Genomic DNA, 23,217 nt, shown 5'->3' on the forward strand with positions numbered 1-23,217 from the left:
TCCCCCATGCATGCGCTGTACAAGCAAAACAACTGTTCAGTCTTCTGGTTTCCTCTATGACTAGGTGCTTAGAGAAAGGATAGCTGGTGAGCAGCAAGAGAGCACAATCTCACTGCTATTTGAGCAAGATGACTGTACGAAACGTGCAAATAAATGCCCCAGCCTCTGCTGCACCCTTGGCCTGGGAGTGCAGCCATAGCTGCAAGCAGAACTAGGCTCTGAGCAGCCGCGGAGGTGGGGGACCCACCACGACCGTGTTAAACTTGCGTTTTCTTCCACCAGTCAGAAGGAAATGCTGAGCAGCTGACTTGTGTTTTGTCTCATCAGGAAATATTGGAGGAAGTTGTAAGAGAGTTACACAAAGTGAAAGAGGAGATAATTGATGGTAAGAAAGAGAAAAATCATTATTTTTCTCACCTTTATGACTAATTTCCTGTAGATAAGATGATAGGCACTGCAGGGAGTTCCTGGTGTTTTCAGACCTGTTTGTGCAGCTCTGATTTATATACACATCTGAAGAAAAATGTTCTACCTCAACCAGTCTTTGGTCATAACACTATATTCGCATCCTTTATCTTTATGCTGTTGACACACATTTTCACTCCAACCTGTGAAAAAGTCACTGGCCTGTGCGTCTCACAGGTGGGAGTGGAAGAAAGGACTGGCCCAATGGCACATGTTCACCACATGGCACATCAGTTCACCGCAACCAGGGAGTGTGAAATCGCACGCAACTGGTCTGACACAGGAAGGGTCAAGTGTACCAAATTGGAAACCCTTTCTGAGCATCCTCTGGAGGATGCTTGTGCTCAAAAAACTATTTCACTTAACTCAATCTGAATAGCCATGTATTTTTCTAACTCGGTGAAATGCAGTGTTTCAGCAGTTTTTTTTATAAATTGCTTTACATTTTGTGACAAAATATGTTCTTCAAGGCCCACATGAGACAGCGTAATGCTGCTATTAATGACACGCACAGCAAAGTACCTATTTATTTATAGACACCTGCATTAGGGCGTGCGAAGATCCACATCCACACCCTGCATTTCCCAACTTAGCTTCATACGAAAGGGGAAAAAGAGGAGACTGTCAAACAGCTAAAAGCCATGCCCGCTGCCCTTGCCCCAGCACCGCGTGCTCATAACAGCTGGGCAGTTGGCAGCTGAGGACACCCTTGCCCGTTCGCTATGTTCCCAGCAGCTTGGCCCTCAAAGACTCCCCAGTTCATTCCAGTGCAGAATAAGACATTCACATGAATCGCAGGTGCCACTTAAACCACTACTGCAGTTTGCAAGCAAACAGCTGACTGTTCACCCTTACTCATCCTTTTACCTTCCACTCATCCTTTTACTGGCGTGTACTTTCTGCAAGCTCTGTATTTAGCGTTTTCCATGTGCTGGGTAGAATGTTCTGTGCTAACTTTTTTGGTTTGGTTTTCTAGCCATACGGCAGGAGTTGAGTAGGATCAGTACAACATGATTGCAAAGCATTTGGACGGTACTAAGAATGCTAGGAAGATTGAATCATTTCTGAGTGTACCAAGGTCACGCAAGATGGTGAGAGAGGACACCGGCACTGTCTTTGTTCTTATACCCTTTTTATTAGCAGACTCAGCACACTTTGAAGCTTGCTGCTGCCTTGGATTTGCTTCATTTTAAAAGTCTTAATCTAAAGAATATTAAATTTTAAATTTCTGGATTTTTTAGATTTCATCTGACACTGCACATTGGATTTGTCAGCCTTTTTTGTATTTTGTATTTGCTTATTTAAATGTATTACCTTTCTTTTTAGTAGTAGATAAGAACACACGTGAACCATTTGCTTTTGATAGATGACTTCAAAGTAATTTTATTAGTAGTCTGCAATGTAAATGAAGATCCTTTGCCAACAGAAATGTATTGTGGCATCACCAGAAGAAAAGAGACATGTTAGTTGTCAGCCAACAAGTTCTTTGTCTCAGAGTTATCACAATATAAAAAAAAAATGGTACGTCTGCATCACAGTATCTGTGTTCATATTGGTAATAAACTGTTTATTGTCCACATGGCCCTGCCTTTGTTTATGTCATTAACCCCTTCAGCTTCTCCACTGTAATGTCACCTGATGTTTCCTCACTGGCTTGGGGAGGGTGATGATGAAGACTCACCTGGGGAGTGCTGAAATCAGTGGAGGGTGGCAGTTTATGTCTGCCTCAGGCCATCACTAACTGTCCTGCTCTATCTCCTCAGTAAAAACAAGACCCACACATCCCACCACTCATGCCTGTTTGAGCTTTTGGGAGGAGAGGGGGGTCATTCAGAGCAAGGCTGCTGAAGGCATTAGGGCAGCATGGCCACAGCAAAGCAGAAATCCCACATGCTGTGCTGCTGAACTAGAGGCTTATGGGAGTCACTCATTAATATTTCACATTTCCATCTGTTAACTCTGTGCAGGCTTTGCTGACCTTTATTTTGTGGAAGCTGAGGTGTCAGAAATGAGTATGGGATGCTGCATCAGCATGGCTGAGCACTTCATCACACACTTGCTCTTACCTATCAGGTCACGTGTTCTTTTCTTTGCTACCATTCTTTCCATCAGTGCAATCTTGAGAATTTCTGCTCGACTTGATTTGGTGTGGAATTTACAAGGCAGTAGATATCATACAATCTCCTGGACAGCTTTGTGTAAAAGGCACAAAGTGATGGGAGTTCAGCTGTGGAAATCAGCATTTCCCAAGCTCCACCACCTTGCTTTGGGCCTTCCTGATGGCTTCATGTTGTAAACCAGGTCCAGGGGGGCTGTTGCAGAGCCCCAGGGGCCATGGTCATTCCTCAGCCCTCAGGCAGGGACCAGGAGGATGCTGTGGGGCCCTGCTGGAGCAGGGCTTGGGCCAGGGCTCCCTTCTCACCCAATTCCATGATCCTGTGTGACTGCCTTCAAGCAGCAAGATGCCAGGAGGGCAGAGGTGGGGCAGGCTCGCTGGTTACTTATAAACTTTTATGTGCTTTGGCTTGGAGAGCTTGCAGTTGTCCTTCAGCAATCTTCAAAGCCACCCCATCTGTCTTCTAGAAAACATTTTTTTTTTCCAGTTACATTGTAAACCTAAATACTAGATAAATGAGGGAAATTTAAGCTTAATTGAAGGGTACTCTGCAGTCCAAGCCTGACATCTGCTAGCTGTTTAGTGCTGGCTTCCCACCTGGCTAGAGAAAGATCGACAGCAGGATAAGATGTTCATGTGGGAACTAAAGCAGAAAGGCATGGATGTGAAACACAACACTACAGCTCCAAGACCAGGAGAAAGAGCCTTTCTGGGAGGAAGAACTCAGCGAAACATCACTAAAGTTTATTATTGTCTGCTGTATAAATATACAATAGCTCATGTGTTTCTTAATTATAAAACCATTTCATGGAATAATTAAAAGACCTCTAAAATCGTTTAGTCCAACCATGCCCACCAACAATACACCTCAGTGCCACACCTCCACACTTCTTGTACATCTGCAGGGACAGTGACCCCTCAACCTCCCAGGGCAGCCTGTGCCAATGCAGTACTGCTCTTTGTGAGAAGAAACTTTTCCTAATACTCAACTGGAACATTCCCTGGTGCAATGTAAGGCCTTTACCCCTTGTCCTATGCTATTTGATGGCATACCTGACAACAGCAAGCGCTTTTCTAAACTTCTGCCTCACAGATAGTCACAGCCATTCTGTGAAAGTCTCTATTATCTTAAGCTTGACAGAGTTGGGCCCCAGCTCAGTTCATGTTTTACCTTGGAGTGTGGCACTACACCTACAGTCAGTGATAACCACACTGTCACCAGGTTGAGTACAGCCTGGATACAGCGTGGTCCTATGGTGACACCTCCTGTTATTAAGACAATCAACTGAAGTTTGTTCAGGGCCATTTAATGGGAGCAGAGTCCCAAGGTGCACAGGATGGACAGGGGGGCTTAGCTGGTAGAAGCAATAACACCTGGTCCCATCTCCAGGTGCTTTACTCAGCACTATAAATCCATCCCAGATCACTGAAGTTCTGAGGCTACCTGTCAGGTGTTAAGGGTAGAGAACAGCTGTGATCAACTTCACCAGGAGACCAGTGACCCTCTTAAACTGGTACTTTGCTACTTGAGAGCACAGCAGATATCAGGACTTCCAGCACCTTCAAGTCCCTCTGCAGAATGGGAGGACTGTGACAAAGCAGAATGGGAGCACAGCTGCTGTGCAGGTGAGACACAGTCAACAACTTTTATTACCTTCAGTTTATAGTGTAGTTTCTGTATCAGGCTTGGCTATTAACATATGGATCAAGTAGGTTAGTGATACTGTATAGCAGCTAAGGGAGCTAGAGAAAAGTCATTCTCTACAGAGGAATAACACAGAATGAGGAACACAATGATCTTTAATATTCTTCTTATGTTTGCTTACTAAATTGGCTGAGAGTTGTGAAACAGCTTGCTAAGGATACTGGAAGTTGAATATCTGATCATGAAGTGCCAGCAGGACTGAGACAAACTGCCAAAAGTCATACCAATATGACTCACTGGATGCAGTGCTGTAGGAGATAAGAACGAAACTGTGTTTATTGAGGGAATCAGGCATCCCAGGTCCAGTAATGGTCTTTAAGAGCTCAACATATAGGGAATTATTATTCCACATTTGTAACATACATGGATTTCTAGAAGAAAACAAAAAGTCAAAACCACTGGAGGGATTAAACTCTCAGTTTTTAAGAGAACCTTTGTAGATCTGTTCTCTTTTGTCCACTTAGTAAGGACAGATATAAGTGGTCGGCTTTCCAGAGTTGTTAGATGACATATCAGCTCCTAACTCCCGAGAAATTTTTCGGTATTTTCTGCATGGAGAAAGGTATGGTGACTAAGGTTTTTTTGATGAAATAGTGTTATTGAGGGTATCCAGAAGCTGGTGGTTGGAGAAGAGAGGCAGGAAGATGGAATTATTCCAAGGGCTAGAAATGGCAGATCTAGGTCAATGTCAATAGTGCAATATACTGCATGCAGGGAGAGAAACAATACCAGCACCACATCCCATTTATATCCTCTTATCACCATTAGGGATGGTTTTTATAGCTGGAATATCACATGCTTCCTGATTGCTGAGTCAGTTCCCATTGAATCACAGAAAAAGTTAGAACTGTACTGAAAGTGATTAGGAACAAATGTCACCATAACATCTCCAGTGTCTTCAGTGATAGCGACTCCTATTCACAGAAATAGGTACAATACACAGAAGACCACGATAGATGATCAGGAATAGTAAGTAAAAGCCCTTATAAGGAGCAATTTAAACTAGAACCCTTCCACTCCCAGAGGGGCTTCTAGTAGTGAAAGGTATGAGGAAATATGAAATTCTGAGTACTGTTGGAAGGATGAGAGGAAAAGGATTAGCCATTTCTCACAACATGAGCTGCAGTATGCCACATTGCTGGTCAGTGAGCTGAAGATTAAAGAAAGAAAGGGTTTTTCCACATCTCAATTCAACTCTGTCAATAAGTTACACTGAACATCAAATACTAAGAATAGAGATGGCTCAGAAAAGGTTTAGGAAAAGCCCTGAAATAGAGGTCAAACAGCAGCTAATAAAATATTGATTCAGATATAAAAAAAAAACCCAAAACACATGTATTCCATTTCACATACAAAATCACTGCAAGCAGCTATTGTCAGGCACAAGATATTTAGGCAATGCTTTGAGTTGAGGGCACCCTTGTGCTCTCTAGAAAGTATCATTTGCTACTGCATGCCAGTCATCCCTGCTTCCACAGTCTGATGCATGCAAAGCATCTACATCTAGCTTGGCATGAAGAGAAACCAGTCCTAACCTAAACACAAGCACGCCCATTCATGGACCAAATATTCTTCATTGCAGACCAGGCCAAAACTCCAAATTGGACGCACATGTCCCAGGAAGTTAATTCTAAGTCTAGACCAAGATTCACGCGAGTGTAGCTTACTCTCATCTAGTTTTTTAAGGTTACATAAAATATCCATTATTAATAAGTATCAGTATTTTAAATAGTGCAGACACTCATCCTCTTCGTCCCAAGAGCACGTAGCAATGCTACACCAAGCACATGCAAAGCATCCTTCTTCTGCAGAGCACTCAAACCATTCAAACAAACAAAATGCTACTGCAGCAGCTGGAGCTGCTCTGTTAGCTTTCTTTTGCCAGTTTGCATTTTCTCTTAACCCTTGAGTAAGGACCAATACTGTCATCAAATACAAAGTCCCACAGGACTCTAATCCAGGACTGGTGGTAGGGGAGGTTGTCATAGTATTCTGCAGCAATCTTCTTCACCTGGAAGAACAAAAGAGAGAATGGGCTATTTAGCTGCATGGTGTCAAGTGCACTTTGGTCTTATTTTTTAGATATGATAGCACTGCCATAAACTGAAGTTACTTGTTGCTTGTGAGGTTTCTGAAGCTCAGTCGAACGAGATAGACTTAAGAACATTTAGATACTTAGCAGATTTATTACACAAGTTTTGCCTGACAGTGTTAGGATTTAACGGATGATGGATCTCTGCCTTCAGTCAGAACCAAATCTCTCTCACGTGGGAGGTGGAGGATTTCCATAACAAGATGACTAATCCACCTCATAAACTGCCAGAACTCCAACACGCTGTATTTAAAGCGATGTTTGCAACTTGTAATACTTGTTTGCAGAGAGTTCCGGGTAGGGGAGAAACAGCAATTGAGAAAATGCTGAAGACACAGCCTGGGCTGTGCTTCCTAGTCTTTCCTCCATTCAGCTCCCCTGATACAAATCTGACTTCCTTCTCCAGGCAGAGGAGATCCCGGCGTTGTCTCTCCTCCTCTGTCCATTGCAAGAAATGCCTCAAGGTTCGTCAGTAGATTTACTTATCAGTCTGACACAATTTTATTCCTGTTACAAATCTCCAAGTTTTACAACTGCTGCCATCACAGAAGCACTGTGTGCTGTTGGGATGTTTGTAGGATGAGGAGGTTTCATACCTGACAGTCTCAAAGGGCTGTAAGAATTCCTGAGTTGTCAGTGTTCCAGCCAAATGCTCTGCTTTTTTGAAACACATTTAGGAGAGCAGCTGGTACTGTACATTTCACAGAAAACTAGCTGGGCACTGTTTTATTAAAACTCCACCTCCTCGACAAACAAGGCTCTGTACCAGAGCAGCTGGGCAGCATGACTTGTCCATTTAAAAACACTGCAGAATCTAAAAGCCAGTTGTGAGGAAGACAGTGAAGACCTTCAGTGAAACTCTGATGTTGTGCAGAAATTGCCGACTGGGAGGCTACATGAAGGATACAAGAAGGATAATGTCCAAGCACTGGGTAAGATCTCTGGAAAAGCAGATTTAGATCCCTGCTCAGCTCCTGTGACCACAGTCAGAAATAATTTAATGTGAGTAAGTGAAACAGATGATGAGGAAGGACTGTTTGGACAGTGTGCTCCCTGGGTGAGTGAATGTCACTGCTGAGGCCAAGTGATGGAGGAGTTGCTTGCTCACTAAGCATGTCGATTTAGCACTTCCCTGCAGGGTCTGGTGGCATCTCATTTTGAATAAAACCTCAGTGTGGAAACCATAGGAGATGGCCAAGGTCTTGCTCTGGAGCAGGTTACCTGGATCGTCTCGGGGCAGTGGCTTTTTGCTCCTGCTTGCCTTTGTGCTCAGCAGCATTTGGTGCACGATGGCTGGCAGGATGTGCACCTTCTGCAAGTTCTCTGCACTCCAGGCAAGAAAACTGCACAGGTGTATACAGGTTATACAAGTGTATACAAATCAGGGAGAGAAGAGAAACCATTATAAAATGTTTCTGACAAAATAATGGTGTGGTGGGAAAGTTTAGTGAATACAATTAGAGAGGTAACATCTTGAAGGATTTTCTAATGGAAAGGATGTGGAAGTCTGTTTGGTGCCTCTTTCTATTTTGCCATCGCATGGGAGAGAAAAAACAAGTGAACAAATTTATCTTCTCCCATGCATATACACAAAAACAGCCTATTGCTATTTGTCTCAGAATCCCTGTGTGCAAAACAAAATGGCCTCCTCTTTACTGTCCACACAGCTGGTCGGGATTTCTTTTTTTAAATGTGCTGATTCCTTTTTAAGTATGATGTTACTATACATCTGTTAAGTGTACTTCAGACTGGAAAAGTCATCCTGCATCCATTCCATTCTGGTTGCAGAACAAAACCTGTGGATGGCATTTTTTACAGGTAGCAATTTTTGCAAACAGTGTTACCAGCATCTCAGAAAGAACTGTATTGAACTGAACTGAAGAACTGAACTGATTTCTTGATCCTGCCCTTGGCTCCCTCATTCCAAGCTCTCCATATTGCATTGGAAAGGGTCCATTTGCTTCAGTTCCTCCCTCCCTCCTTACAGATCACAACTTGGAAGCGTTCGATAGTTTTTGAATGGAAATTACGAAAGGATAACCCAAGATTAAATTCTGTAATAAGCTTAACAAGTGCCATGCGTGTAGTATATGGATGCTTTTCTTCAATTAGATCAAGATAGTAGATAATAAATCACATATTTTGGGTTCAAATTTTGCTTCTTGTCACCCATCCTACTCCACAGTAGCAGATACTGTCTAGTGGCATTACAACACAGGTGCTAGAGACTTTCTCCTGGGGCAAAACAGAAGCTAGAGGCCCCTGTGACAGGATGAAAAATTAGGTGTAGAATGCTAGAAAGCAAAGTACAAAAGTTCTTTCTGTACTCTTGACTGTAGGGGAAGGAGGAAGAACTCAAGCTAGCCTTCCTGGCCATCACAGGGTTAAGGAAATCTGCAATTCAAATGAAGTACATCTACCGTGTTTCCCAGTCTTGTCTATCTAATAAAATCTCGTTTCATGCCATGTCTTTCACAAGCTTAATGAATAACTAGTTTGCCCCTGGTTATGTTACAGTTTTTACTGCAGCTTGTAGGAAGAGCACCAAGTTCCTCCTCATTCTGTGTTCCCTCTCATCAAAAGTATATTCAATTCTTCAGATAATGAAGAATCAATCTTCTTATTCCTTTGGTAAGTAACACAATATTTTGTTGTTTTAAAGCTTCACTGAAAGGCTAACCTAGTCATAAGTCTATGGCTATAGCTTTTAGAGCAAGTCCTTCATTATAATGTTAAATTATAATGTTACAATTCATTATAATGTTAAAATCTCTCTTGTGTAATCTCTCATTATACCAGTGGGACAAGTTCTTACTGTGCACTCATGTCACTCATTTGCAATCTCTGTAAGCTTATGGCACAGTTTAATTCTTCCTCTTTCAAATGTGCCGCAGTCGTAGGGTAAAGGTCTTTCCAGTGGCAAACATATTACTCAGAAAGCACATACTGGATGAAACACCCATAATAAGGACAAAACTTACTCTTCTGATAAGCAAATGGAAGACTCAGTTAGTTTCCAAACTTAAAATATTTTCTGATCTTAATTCTCTTCTCCATTCACTCATGCAAGAACAAAGAAAGGACCTTTTTCCCAACTGAAATTTGCCAATATTTGAAACTAAATACAGTTAAACTATTAAAAGTTTGAGTGAAGAATCTGCTGGGCAGGTAAACAGGAGAAAGAAAGGGAGGTTTCTACCCCTATTTGTCATTAAGTTCAAACATTACAGCTGTCCAGAGAGCCTGTACCCTCCCCTTCCAAAGAACTTTTCATCTCAATTTGCAGAGAAGAACAGCCAACTTGTTTCAAGGAAGACACTATTTTCTGCAGTAGCTGTTTTTGCAAAGAAGTTCCACCCCGTAGTAGATTTTTCACTTGTTCATTTGCCAGTGACTCAATATTTTCCATGTTGTTCTATCACGTAACAGTGAATGACAAACCTGGTACCTCCTCTACCAGCAGGGCAAGTCTCAGGTGCCCTAAAGCTAGAAACAGATGAAGACAAGTTCATAAAATTCAGCTTATAACTCTATCCTCTTTACAGAGTAGTGCAGACACTTCCATCTGCTCACTGCCTTGAGGAGTCAGGCTAAACTATTTGTGATGTGGGTGGGGAAAAGCTTTTCAGGTTTCGTTCAGATCTGGAGCAACAATCCAAGCAAGTTCAATTCGTCACTTGCCTCCTTTGTCTGAGATAAGAGAGCTAACCTCCTGCTTTTGTATTTACATTTCAGTAAGCTAAGTATCTAAGCCTATCTAACAAGTTTGAACATTTCAAGCTAAAGCTAAACCCACTTTCTAGCTGAGATAGAAGAGGAAGAGGAGTTGAAGAACTTCACATGTGAATGCTGAAACCCATCAAGAACAGTCAACTTCTTTAGGAGAGAGCTCCAACAGTAGGGGGGGAGAGGGGAAGAACTGAAAATAAAGAAATAAATAAATATCTATATACACACTCATTTGGTATACGTGCTTTCTGCACTCTTCTATCTTGTTTCAAACCTCCTCTCAATGTTTTTGTGATTAAGAAAATGGGTTATTGATGAATCACTGTTAGGACTAGACAGTCTTAGTGGTCCAACCCTTATGATTCTATGACTCTAACATCAATTCATAAAATGGGGTTCCCAAATTTAATTTTCCTGGATACACCATCATAGAAGTTGAGTCATGCAGTAGTGTGGAGGTCACAGCACCATAATTTCAGCCCTGCCTCCTCCTCACAAGGAAGTTCCAGCAATAGCTTCCAACAGACAGTGTTTCCTCCCAACCATGCCAGAGGATTTGGGTGTAGGAGTAATGCACTGTAGTCACATCCTTTTGGCACTGTGAGCACAGCTGCTGAGGAAATCTCGTATCAAAATCCAGAAGAGCAACTACACAGCTGGCAGTGGATTCAAAACCATTCCTAGACACCTGGGCTTTGAAAGTTTGATTCCCACAACTGATAAAATGTAAACAAAAAAAGATTTGATTTTAGAAGAGTAAAGCCACAACATTTTCCCAATGACAGGCCAGGCAGCCTCAGTTTCAGTGGGTGGGGCAGCAGAGCTAAAACAAGTCACGGAGAGCAGGAATTTATTTTCTACTGCTATTTGTAGCATGTTAGAACATGCTGCAGTACTTATGTCATCTCAAAAAATAGAAAGATTTTTGTTTGATCTTAATTAAGCAATATAATTAATATATAGATTGACCATTAGACAAGTTTCAAGTAGTGGTTTCCTCCTGTCTTGCTTTAGATCAGTCCTTTACACTTTGACGAGTCAAAAACAGATAAATGAGGGAAGTAGAGAAATTCAGACTATTGCTAAAGAATCACATAATGTAAAAAAACCAAACCAAAACAAAACTACCAGTTCACTTGAGATTATGATGTACTTACCATTGGCAACTTGCTTCCGGGAATACTGGGAAAATCATGGTGCTCCATGTGATAGCCTACATTAAAGGTGAGCCAGTTCAGAGGTCCATAATAAGAGTACGTCTCATATCCTTTTAAGAACATGTAGTGTTCTGCTATGAAGTGCCCAGATATGGGATGTAAGCCCATGCAAAGAATTGAACCTGCTATTAAGTAAATAATAGGTTTGAGTCCCCAAAGGTAGAAAATAATAAAATCCACAGAAAACTGCGCAAGGGCATTAAAAATTTCCATCTGTGTAATTGCTTTGGGGTTCACATACAGCGGTCTCAGACTGTAGAATAGAGGTTGGAGAAAGAGCCAAAGCAGTTTCCGAAGCGGTGTGCAGAAGAACCAGCCTTCAAAATCCGTGGGAATGTCCACATCCAGTCTGTCCCCACCAAGGTACCGATGGTGGTCTATGTGGTATTTCTTGAAGGAAGCAGAGTAAGGGACACCAACCGGCAAGTTGGCAAAGACTGCAAACCATCGGTTCCACTTGGCCTGCTTGTTCCCAAAGGCGACGTTGTGTGAAATATCATGGATGGCTAGGGTCAATGAATGGTTGATGCAACCCCCAAAAGCATAAGCCCAGAAGAAAATCCATTTCCAAGACAAGTCTTTCACCAGATAGCATGCTAGCAACTGCGTGAAAACCATTCCAGATACAATCCATTTCAAATGTGGATCTGGTCCCATCAGAGCCTTGATCCTTGGATATTTTGCTAAAGGGAAAAAATGCAAAGAAAATCTCATTGACTCACAAAAAGGTAAATGTGACCACTGCTGGTGCTCTTTATTTTTTAATCATCTTATTTTTGAGGCCCTAGTCTTATGAAATGGAAATTTCAAAGCCACTACCAAAAAGGCTTCACCAACGTATGGGCTTTGTTCCCATTTCTAGCATTGTGTCCAATATACATGTGTGTGCATATGATGACCTCTATGGTCAACACGTGGCCCCATTTATCTTCACGAGGATGAGTATTAATACACCAGTGACCATCAGATTTAAGACACTTTTTCACTTCCCTTTCTTTTTGCTTAGTCCAGATACTATTTTCAACAGGAAAGAAATACCTTTGCCTTCCTTGTAATCCCTTCCATTCTTTGGTTTGAGACATACCAGCAGAGGAAGACCATGCAACAGGCTCGCCTGGTTTTACTGTGTGGTTATATGACAACTGCAACACTAAGAAAAAAGCAAGTATTTGAGTGTTTGCCAGTGCTTACAACGTGCACATGTCTTTACAAGTACTAACATCACTAGAAAGTAAATAATATTATTGGGAATCTGTAAGATACATAACTTGTTGTTCCCATTCTGCTGAGAGCCTGTCCTCAAGCCAATGAGCCTGTTCTCAAGTCAAATCCCAGAAGTAGGCAGGAAACTCACATAGGCAATCCCACAACAGCTTTTCACAGTATAGAATCACAGAATCACAGAATGGTCAGGGTTGGAAGGGACCTCAAGGATCATGAATTTCCAACCCCCTTGGCACATGCAGGGCCACCAACCTCCCCATTTAATACTAGACCAGGCTGCCCAGGGCCCCATCCAATCTGGCCTTGAACACCTCCAGGGGCAGGGCATCCACAACCTCTCTGGGCAGCCTGTTCCAGCACCTCACCACTCTCTCTGTAAAGAATTTCCCCCTGACATCCAACCTAAATCTGCCCTCCTTCAACTTAAAACCCTTTCCCCTCATCCTGCAGTTATCAACCCTTTCAAAGAGTTGATTCCCCTCCCCTCTGTAGGCTCCCTTTAGGTATTGAAATGAGGTCACCCCGCAGCCCTCTTTTCTCCAGGCAGAACAAGCCCAGCTCCCTCAGCCTGTCTTCATAGGGGAGGTGCTCCAGTCCCCTGATAATCTTTGTGGCTCTCCTCTGGACCCTCTCCAACAGCTCCCTGTCTTTTTTGTACTGGGGACCCCACACTTGGATGCAGTACTCCATACACAATTGGGCCTCACAAGAGCAGAGTAGAGACAATCACCTCCCTGTCCCTGCTGGCCACCCCTCTTCTGATGGAGCCCAGGATACCATTTGCCTTCCGAGATGCAAAGGCACACTGCTGGCTCATGTTTTTTTCATCTATCAGGACCCCCAGGTCCTTCTCCACAGGGCTGCTCTCAAGGACCGCTCCTTCCAATCTCCATGGATGCCTGAGATTCCTCCGGTCCAAGTGCAAAACTCTGCACTTTGCCATGTTGAACCTCATCAGATTCACTCAGGCCCACCTTTTTAGCCTCTCAACGTCCCTCTGAATGGCATCCCTTCCTTCAACTGTGTCAACCGCACCACTCAGCTTGGTGTCATCAGCAAACTTGCTGAGGGTGCACTTGATTCCATCATTGATAAAGATGTTAAAGAGCATCGCTCCCAAGACAGACCCCTGCTTATCTAGGAACTGTTCATTACTTCAGGTCTCTTCATAAATATCCCACCTCTAACTTTCAGTATTAACTCTCATGTTTGTTTTTCCAGTTTTATCCACCCACGGACCTCTCTTCTTTTATTCATATTCTGCAATTCTCAGTAATTAACAGCTTTCATAAATAAGACTGTAGGACAAGTCACTCATTATGAGTTTGAAGTTACACAGTGTGTCTCTACAAGTTTTACAGGTATAGTTTGTGAAAAGAAAACTAATTTTCATCTGACTATTGCACCAATACCAATGCCATTGTTATACCATTTAAGGCTACGACAACTTGCATCTGTGCAGCTGTATATACTACAAACAAGCACTGGAGATGATATGCTTCATGTGACCTTGCAAAGTAGTGCCAGGCACTGAGTGGAGGATTTTTATAGGAATGAACCTTGAGATATCTGCAGTAGTTCAGAGACATACAGCACTACTTAAGGAAGCAGGTTGATGTGGTCATGCTCTGCAAATAAATATTCCAGCAATTTTCAGCCTGTTGGTCACCTGTAGCTTAGCTTGACAGAGGCCAGAGACGATGAAGATTAAGTACTGTGGATGATGATGAGAAAAGGGATATTCTCGATTCTTCCCCTTGTTCAGACAACGGGGCAAAATCTTCATTAGGACTACTCAGGCAAGTGGGAAAGAACTAATATGAGTTCACATTGTTCTGAAGTCAGCCTAAGTTTTTAATAAAAACCTCTAAGTAGTCCAAGTTTTTGTAACTTTAGAAATTATACTTTTTCACACTAGAAATGCTAATATGCTGCAACTCATTCCCTGATACCTAGATAGGTACCAAATTTTAACACAGAGTGCCAGGATATCCACTTAGCTATGCTGTACGTTTTAGTTAGAGAGCACTGAAAGTTTTGTGCCAATTTTCTGTTGCTGCAGTTAAGGAGGATTGTAGTTTATAATCTCTTATGAGAGATTCAAAGCAGCAACTTCTAACCACCAGTAGCATGGTCTGCAAGCAGTACTGCACGTGGGTTGCATTTATCACAGATAACAACTATGAAGTAGTGGTAGGGTTTAATATTAAATTCAACACATGATTAACTTCTATCCAACAGTACATTTGTGTAATAGTTAAGCCAAAACACTGTCTGTTTATCATTAATGCTGATAACCACTTCCTCGTTCTGTAAAGGTGAAGCCCTGGGGAGGCTGACAGGTGGAACTGGAAGTATTGCAGGCTGAAGCCCCACTACTGGGGTAGTCTGCAGAGAAGCTTTCACATCAGGAGTATTGTAAATGCAAAATGTTACTTGCTGACCCTCCAAAACTTGAAGCAATGCTCTCTTCAGTGAGATATGTCTAAGCTTGGATGAAATGATCCTGATGACGGCAGTAATAAATAGTGCTTATGTGTGCAGATGTGGCAACCTAAGTATTATTATTTCTCATTTTTCACTCATCTTCATGCCTTGAGTTTAGATGAAGGAGTTGAAGGAAGTCAAGATATAGCATTTACAATTGAATAATGGGGACAGCCTTCTGTGACAAGTGTCTGCAGATGACCAGCTGGTCTGTGCAAGCCAGGCATTAGCTGTCAGCAATCTGCACATGCCAAAAGCAACAGAATCAGATATTGGGCCTTTGTGCAGAGCTGCCCCACAAGCCTTCAAGGAATACAAAACCTGTACAGCTACATTGTAAAGATCACTTTCATTTCCTCTGCATAGTACTTTTGGAAGTAAAAAGACGCTTCTTCTCCCTCTTGAGCCTGCTAGATTTTCACACTAAGATGCATCTGAGCAGAGATTTGTATCATGCTTCTCTTTTCCAAATCACTTGTTTTCCCCTTCCTGAACACTTGTCCATTACTAATATGGCTGGCTTCCATAAGGTCAGAGTCCATCCCTTTCCCAACAAGCACCGAGTCAGTGCTAATACATGACCATAAAATGTAACTTATAGTGAGCTGTTAATTATCTGTGATCCCAGCATAGAGGGAGAACAGTAATATGAGAAAAGCAAACAAGTATTCAGCCATTCTAGATAAAAGAAAAAAGAACAAAGCACACAAAATTATGTGATCACATGGGACATGGATTCACCCTTTAGAGTACAATGGGACAAAGATGGTCCCAGCTACTCTCATGTCTCTCCAGCATAGGATCCAGCTCCAGCTTGCTGGGAAGGTCTGTTAGCTCATTCAGCAGACAGGTTATTTGCATTGTTGTAGTTTAACCAGGCAGGTGGCTGAGGACCACATAGTCATTCTCACAAAGTAGAACTCATGGGTTGAGATAAAGCTATTTACTAAGATAGAGAAAAGGAAAAGGATAATAATTATGACATATGCATACAAATATATATAACAAGTGATGCACAAGCAATTGCTCACCACCACTCAACTAATGCCCAGCTGCCCCTGAGTGACAAAAGAGAGAGAGATGAATTCCCATCCCCTTCAAAACTCATTCTGCTTGATGTTATATAACATGGAATATCCCTTTGACAGTTTAAGTCAGCTGTTCTAATTCTGTTCCCTCCCAGCTCCTTGAGCTCTTTGCCATGAATGGCCTTGACTGTACAATACTGCTTCGCAGCAACTACAAACATCGGTCTGTTATCAACATTGTTTTTCTCTTAGAACCAAGACATAGCAGACACTCTGAAGAAAACAATTCAGTCCCAGCTGAAACAAAGACATTCATGCGCTACTTCCAGTTGTCCAGGAGGAGCCAACAGATTGCTACAAAGAGGGCAGGGGTACTGGTGTAGATGTACAGCAGTGCATAAACATGACTTCTCTCTCCGAAGTCAGCACGTGGTGAAAAAGAAGTGCCAGTACTTTGGTACAGCATTTAGCTGTAGATAATAATACTGCCCAGTCCAACCAGCTCCACTATCTGCATGCCATAATCTCAGAGTAACAGAAATCTCTAGGAGGGAGTTGAAAAAAAAACAGCACTTCCACTTGTGCAGCAGTATGGATGGAAGAACAGTGGCTGAGACACAGATAGACTTCAGCAAGGGCAACAGAATATCTCGCTGATTTGTTAGCACAGTTTGGTAGACACCAGACCTAGACATGGGCAGGAGATGGAGCTGTTCAGAACCATAGAGGAGCAGCAGTGCTCATATCCATAAGAAGCTAGTAGTAGCAAGAGAAAGAAATTATTTTCATCTTTTATTTCAACACAGCAGGTATAGCCAAAGTTAGCACGCAACTCAGCATAACATTTTTAGAAGGTCTGTTAAAAAGAGGGTGTATGGAAACTGTTAAGTCACAGCCTGAGCTGATGATTGAGCACCTGATGAAGAGGGTAGGTGGCCCAGGAAGCACAGGTGCAAGAGATTCACCTGTGCTTTCCACATGACTGGAAGGAGGGGACCCAGGGTCTCCCTCAGCTCATTTAAGGGCGAGCCTCTGAAAAAACAATGTCTTCTGGATGAAGGCTGCTTCCTGAGATAGAGTGCTCTATAGCTAGTGACCCTATCTCCAGTCAGGTGAGTCAACATTTTCCTCTATATGTGATTACTGATATTCTTAATTATGCTTTTTCTAGTATCACAAAGAACTTATCAGAAGTAATTTCACTGCTTCCAAGGACCAATTAAAGGGGGGAGGGGAAAAAAAAAAAAAAAATCAGCAGTTATGATGCTTCTGTCCTAGACTATGCTCTATTTCCATGAGCCTGTGGCAGATCAAATAAGATGTTGGCTTGGGATGTTGGCTCTGCCTTACACTGAGGCTGATATTTGTACCAGAAATAAGCAAGTCAGTTTGCTGATGTCACAGTATTTTGCTTTTCAGTAGCTTAGCTTGTGAACGTACTTGCAAAGGGCACAGCACATCTGATGTGGTTCTGCATTCAAACCATACATGTACCAGGGCACTGGTAGGACACATGCAGAGGATGGCATAAAAAAAAATCTGCTTTCTCTGTCCCCTTCAGTATGAAAACTGATAAGAAATCTTTATGACCCAGTTCATTACAAAGAGATTTTACATTTCCATTATGCAATAGAACCTTAACCTTCTATCACCTATGAGTTCCTAGGTGGCTTTGTGCTGCTAGGTTCAAGGTTGCTGGGTCACCCAGTGTTGTTCACCATATGAAAAGCACTGCATGGTGGTCATAACTGAAACAGTATCAGCATCATTACTACAGTAGCTATGATCTGTTTGTGCTTGTTTAGTAGTTGGTTAGAAGTTAAAGGATACAGGACTAAAAGAGTGCTTCCAACTTTCTCTTACAAACTCATGCAACATAGAGGAACACTAGGAACATAGAGTATGCTGAAATCTTCAGTTGCACTTAATACATTGTCAGCAGAAGATCAGGAGAACCTACAACACTGACTTTCTACTCATGTGATTTATATTACATACGATCCCCAAAGGGAATTGGCGTGAGCACTGAGACAGCAGCTGCTCTGAATGCACTGTTTGGGGAACTTGCACATCAGTGGCAGTGCTGTGCCCACATACTGCAATATAAAGGGGAAACAGGCTCCTTGTTTCATTGCCAGAAGCATAAGCAATTCAGAGCTTTGATATATTGAGATATGTATCTTTCATGTTCTAGTAGGTACAGTTCATCAGACTTTTCCTAAGTATGCAGTTTAAATAGGCAATGTAAGAGTCAACTGTAAGAAATACTAATCTCTAAATAAATGAGTAGCTTTCCTCTTGGCTGAAAACGATGATATTTCCAAATTGCCTAAATGCAAAAATAAAATGGATTCAGGCATTTTCATTTTGAGTTTCCTCACTCTACTGCTGATAAATTAACATCTCGGTCTTCCTACAGTATTAAGTACATATGAAACACCTGTGCCATCTCCCTACCAAATAACTTGCTGAATAGCCAAATATGTAGCCGTGCTTAGACATCAGATCTTAATTGGTTGCTCCTATCCTACCATGAGGAACAATGATTCAGCCCTCATCCTTGGAAGAAAACAAATGCTTCTCAAAGGATCCTGAGACAAGACATTTTTCTGACCAACCTGAAGCAATTTTATGAAGTTTGTGCTGTGGGTTGGATCAAAACAAGATCTCATTCTTCTCATTCCACAATATATTACTCATTGCTTGCATTTGGAAGACTGTTTGCAGATGAAGTGACTGCTCACTGTATGCTTATGGTGTTGCTCAGATGTTGGTAATAATTCTGATTTTTTTTTTTTTTTTTTTTTTGAGGAAAAACCCACAAAACTCAATCTTCAACAGTACTGTGATCTTACATAAGCGCTACATGTGCTTCAATCTAGCAGGTCCTTACCTACAATGAAGTAGACTTCTTAATTCTACTAAAAGTCCATATTCTTTTTACTTTCTACCCAGTCACTCCCTCTAATAGCATTTACATAACTATATAGCTAGGCGAGGCAGATACAAGGCTTCCTTCCATCAGGTTAGTTTTCAGCCAGTTATTTCCCAGATGTGGTTCACCACAGCAGTACACCCCAATCTCAGTTCTGGTACATGACAGAAACAGGCTTTTCACAAACAGGAGGGTGAGAAGGAAGCAATGAAATGATTCGGTTTAATTAACTTTGTCTGCATTTTTCAGTTTATGTGAGCTTAAGATGAAGGTTGAAGTATCAGCTTGGAAAAGAGAGTTCCCTAGTATCTTAAAAAGCAGCTGGTAGCTATGCAGTACAAGCTGGAGTCTTAGAGGCAGATACTACAAAGAGAAAAAGGTACTACCTCTCCTTTGTGCAACATGTCAGTCTATTTGCTAGCATAATTGTAACAGTTAGGAACTGCATCCCTTGTAGACTCATCTGTTGCAATAGTCCTGCTGTAAGCTAGCTTCTAGCCAGTCCAGTTGCAGTACACAGCTGATCTGCTCGATGGATAACCATCTACCTCAGAGACAAAACCCTGGGTTATATCTGCTGGGGCTGCTGTCTAGGAATCAGTGTAACTGCTGCAACCAGAAATCTTGAAAGACTGGAACTTGAAACTCATCTTTGAATGATAAAAATATCTCTATCATCACCAACAAAGTCATAGACACACTGGGGCTGCTAACAGTTGAACCAGGACATGAAACTCAGCTTCTCTATAGAAACATGCTGGAACACCAGGGTAAGAAAATACCACTTCTGTAAAGGGAAACTGCCTGATGAGTTTGTCAGTCTGCCTGTACTTTTTTCTAATATATGATTTTTAATTTGCATTTAAATCAAGTAGCCATACCTGAGGGAGATCAACGTTTCCAAAACTTACAGCCTCAACAGAAAATAATCAAGCTTTGGTGCTTAACTACTAAATCATTAACCTACAGGGAGGAAAGTACTTCCTTTATCAGCAAAGAATGCTTCTGACCCTAAAGCAATGCTATATACAAAAATGTAAATCACATGGGTATTTCTAGGTACACATTCATATGCATGTAAGATTTAAGAGAAGAGCTCCACCCAACAGACACCAGACCTTTGGTAAGGACACTAGGTACTGGGAGCTTTTGACCTTCATGCTTTGAGCAACACAGTTGCAGTGATTTATACCAGTAGCATGTGGGATAGCAAGGTAATTTCAACAGCAACTTCTGTCAACATTTCAGAACTCATGACCCTTCTGCCCTGTCAGATGCAGATTGTTCTGTCCAGCTTCTCTGGGTCTCCATTTCCCAGTGCCACAGCAGCACTAGGAGAGTGGAAGGTCAGCAAAGGGAGAGACCTACAGCACATGCTTCCTGCTCAAAGCTCACCAGAGTTCTCATAACTACAAGAATCAGCAGCACAACAGCCAGAGGCTTTATTTTATGTAATGACATCATTTGCCTCTCTATCATTACTACAGAGAAAAAACAATTATTATTTTCCCAGATATAACTTAATATGGAGCAGGATATTCTGCCATCATAACTATGCCGGAAATGTTTTTGTAATTCAGAGTAATCCTACATTAAACTGTGGGAGCATGGAGGAGTGGAGGAGCTGCACCTGTTTACCACAGCCCCAGCTTCTTCCTTCATAAAAAGGAAACTTAAAAACTTCATCATACTGATTAGGTAGAAGGAAAAACCAGGCAAAATCTCCTTTATTGATTAAGCATTGGAGCATATTTTAAGAAATATGCAACTATATTCTGTAACAGTTCTGAATTATTGCTCGTTCAGAAAATCCTAAACTTCCCAAGTCCCCAAAAGCGAAAGCTTCCCCAACCCCATGTGCTTGTATGCAATTAAATGCTACATGTACACAATAAAAATACAATATATATTAATTGTATAAAATACAAAAAAAATAAAAAAAAGTACAGCTGTGCTAGCAGCAGGGCTTCTTGCTGTTCTCCAGGGAACACCCACCACTCCCCCCATTTGTTTTACAGTTCTACTGAGGGAGGAGGAAAAATTGCGTGTAGTAGAAGCCCCTCTGTTGAACTTGAGTAAATCGAAGTAACGCACCAAACTGAGCTGGAAGTGGAAATTGTGAAAACAGCTTAAAAGAAACTTATGAGGCTCATATAGATCACAAGCCATCGTGTAGGAGAGGTTCGTACATCATCATATAGGAGAAGAGATAAATTGCTACAGAAAAAAACGGATTCCAATATGCCTTCTAACACGTACGCGGGCTGTCCATGCAGAAGTAGCTGCGAACCGAAGGAAGCACAGCCACAGGTGCAATACGCGCCTCGCCCAGCCCAGCCCGCAGCACTGTGAGCTGTGCGGAGCAGCTCCCCGACGTACCCAGGATCTCCTTCCTGCGCTGCGTGTGGGGCTGCTCAGTATAGACCCACTCGAAGTCCCCGCGGGTGACACGATTCCCCATGGCTCCAGCACTGTACCCCTCTCCGAGCCGCCCTCACTTATAGCCCCGCGCCTGCGGAGGGGCGGTGCCGGGTGCTCGGAGGCGGCCCGAGAGGTGCGTGGGGAGGGAGGATGGCTGCAGGGCTCGGGGGTGCAGCGGTACCGCCGCTGCCATCGCCTTCCGAGGTGCCCTCGGGGGCAGCAGTCCGTAAGCGAGCGCTTGGAGGCAAGGCGTTGGGTAAGAGGGAGTCCAGATCCTGTAAAGTTGGTGCCTCAGCCTGAAGTGGGATGCGATTTAGGGCATGCGAGCTCCTCCCAGCTTGGAGAGCGTGCAATGACATAAAGGTGACCAACGCCTGGCGCACGTCTCCTTGGTGCTTGGCGAATCTGGCATGAGCCGCCCCAGCAGCATCCAGCCCTCGGCTGGGTCATGCTCCTGGGAGCCGTGCTGTGCTCTTGGCAATGAAGTCAGGCAAAGGACTTGCTAAGCTTCAGACTCCTCTCCAGCCTCTGATTCACAGGGAGAGGTCACCTGTGTTACAGAGCAATGTTTCTCCACGCACAGCTCCAAATTAAAGCGCTGCTTTTGTTCCCACTGCACCCTTGCACAAGTCTGTACCTGAGCCCTGTCTGCCCTCCATGCTCACTGTTCCTTGAAGTGCACTTTCCACTGACCGCATCCTGCTGGGAGCAGCTCCACGACCGGGAGACAATCTTATGCCCTTATGTTCCTGATCCAAAAGGATCTCTCTAACTCCCTCCTTATTCTTATCCTTAGAAATGCCTATTACTGTTAGAAGTAGAAAAAAAAAACAAAACAAACAAACAAAAAAAAAAAAAAAACAGGAAAAAAAAAAAAACAGCCCTGAAACCATGTAACAAATATTTTTCAGCAAAATTTTTGCCTGATCACGTTGGCAATACAATCACTTCTCCCTTTATTCATTGAACTGAGATTGCTTGGTAGCACAGTTGTGTGAAAACATATAGGCTAAAAAATACCTGCAACACAAAACGGACAAAACAAAAAACCCATCATGTCTGCTATACAACTTTAGGGCTTCATTTTTTCAGCACTTTATATAAATGTTTTCCCCTTGAGTGCTCTGAATTCAAACCCTTGAACAATGCAGGTTGAGTGGAAGGAGTGCCATGTAAAGGTAAGTAGCTCTGCCCAGAGCAGAGGCAGGAGAGTGAGGAATTTGCTTTTGCAGGTCAGCTCTCTGTGAACACAATGCTCCGTTCTCCACCACTGCTCTAACGTGAGGCTGGTGTTCACCCACAGAGCTGCAGTTAATGGACTGTTAATCCAAGTGAGGTGGTTACAAGTTTGTATAAGTAACGACTGAACTGTTCGAAGAGCAGATGCATCAGTATCTCAGCTTAAACCTGTTGTTGGCTCTAATGTCTTGTTGGCAGTATCTGTGGAGAGGCCAAAGATTTCATGAAAGTGATGATGCTTATCTGTCACTTCCTGCTCAGGAGTTCTCAAGGTGACTATAAAAGCAAATTAAAGCAAATTAGTGTGGCAGCCCATGCTGTTGTAAACAAAACAAATATGACTTCATCCCTAAATGCTTATCCAATAGCCTAGTACTACAGTGTATGGTCAGTGATGCGCATAAAGTTTCTTCTTTGCAGGCAATGCCTTCGTGTAGCTATTGCTGTAGTTACAGCCCAACCACATGAGAAGAACAAAACGCTTTTCTGTCTTCAGTGAGCTGGCTTCTCTCTTTGAGGGTGGAATTTCATCCTTTATATTTCAGTAGCAAACAGAACA

The 23,217-nt window shown here is 42.6% G+C and overlaps 2 protein-coding genes across 2 annotated transcripts in view; one reads left to right on the forward strand and one right to left on the reverse strand.

The window, feature by feature from the left end:
• Positions 1-1,479, forward strand: part of EVL (Enah/Vasp-like) — a gene marked incomplete at both ends in the record, with an annotated part of 89,199 nt that extends 87,720 nt beyond the window's left edge. The window contains 2 exons of the mRNA XM_079537479.1: positions 328-385; positions 1,442-1,479. Of these exons, the coding sequence (XP_079393605.1) occupies positions 328-385; positions 1,442-1,479 (96 nt within the window). The remainder of the gene's footprint in view (positions 1-327; positions 386-1,441) is intronic.
• Positions 1,480-6,153: 4,674 nt separating this feature from the next.
• On the reverse strand, positions 6,154-21,459 carry DEGS2 (delta 4-desaturase, sphingolipid 2; the record flags this gene model as incomplete). Its single annotated transcript, XM_079537221.1, has 3 exons — positions 6,154-6,297; positions 11,265-12,007; positions 21,378-21,459. 3 exons carry the CDS (start codon positions 21,457-21,459, stop codon positions 6,154-6,156), a joined length of 969 nt encoding a protein of 322 aa, XP_079393347.1.
• Positions 21,460-23,217: the final 1,758 nt, after the last annotated feature.

Source organism: Tetrao urogallus, assembly GCF_951394365.1.
Source record: "Tetrao urogallus genome assembly, chromosome: 6".
NCBI lineage: Eukaryota > Metazoa > Chordata > Aves > Galliformes > Phasianidae > Tetrao > Tetrao urogallus.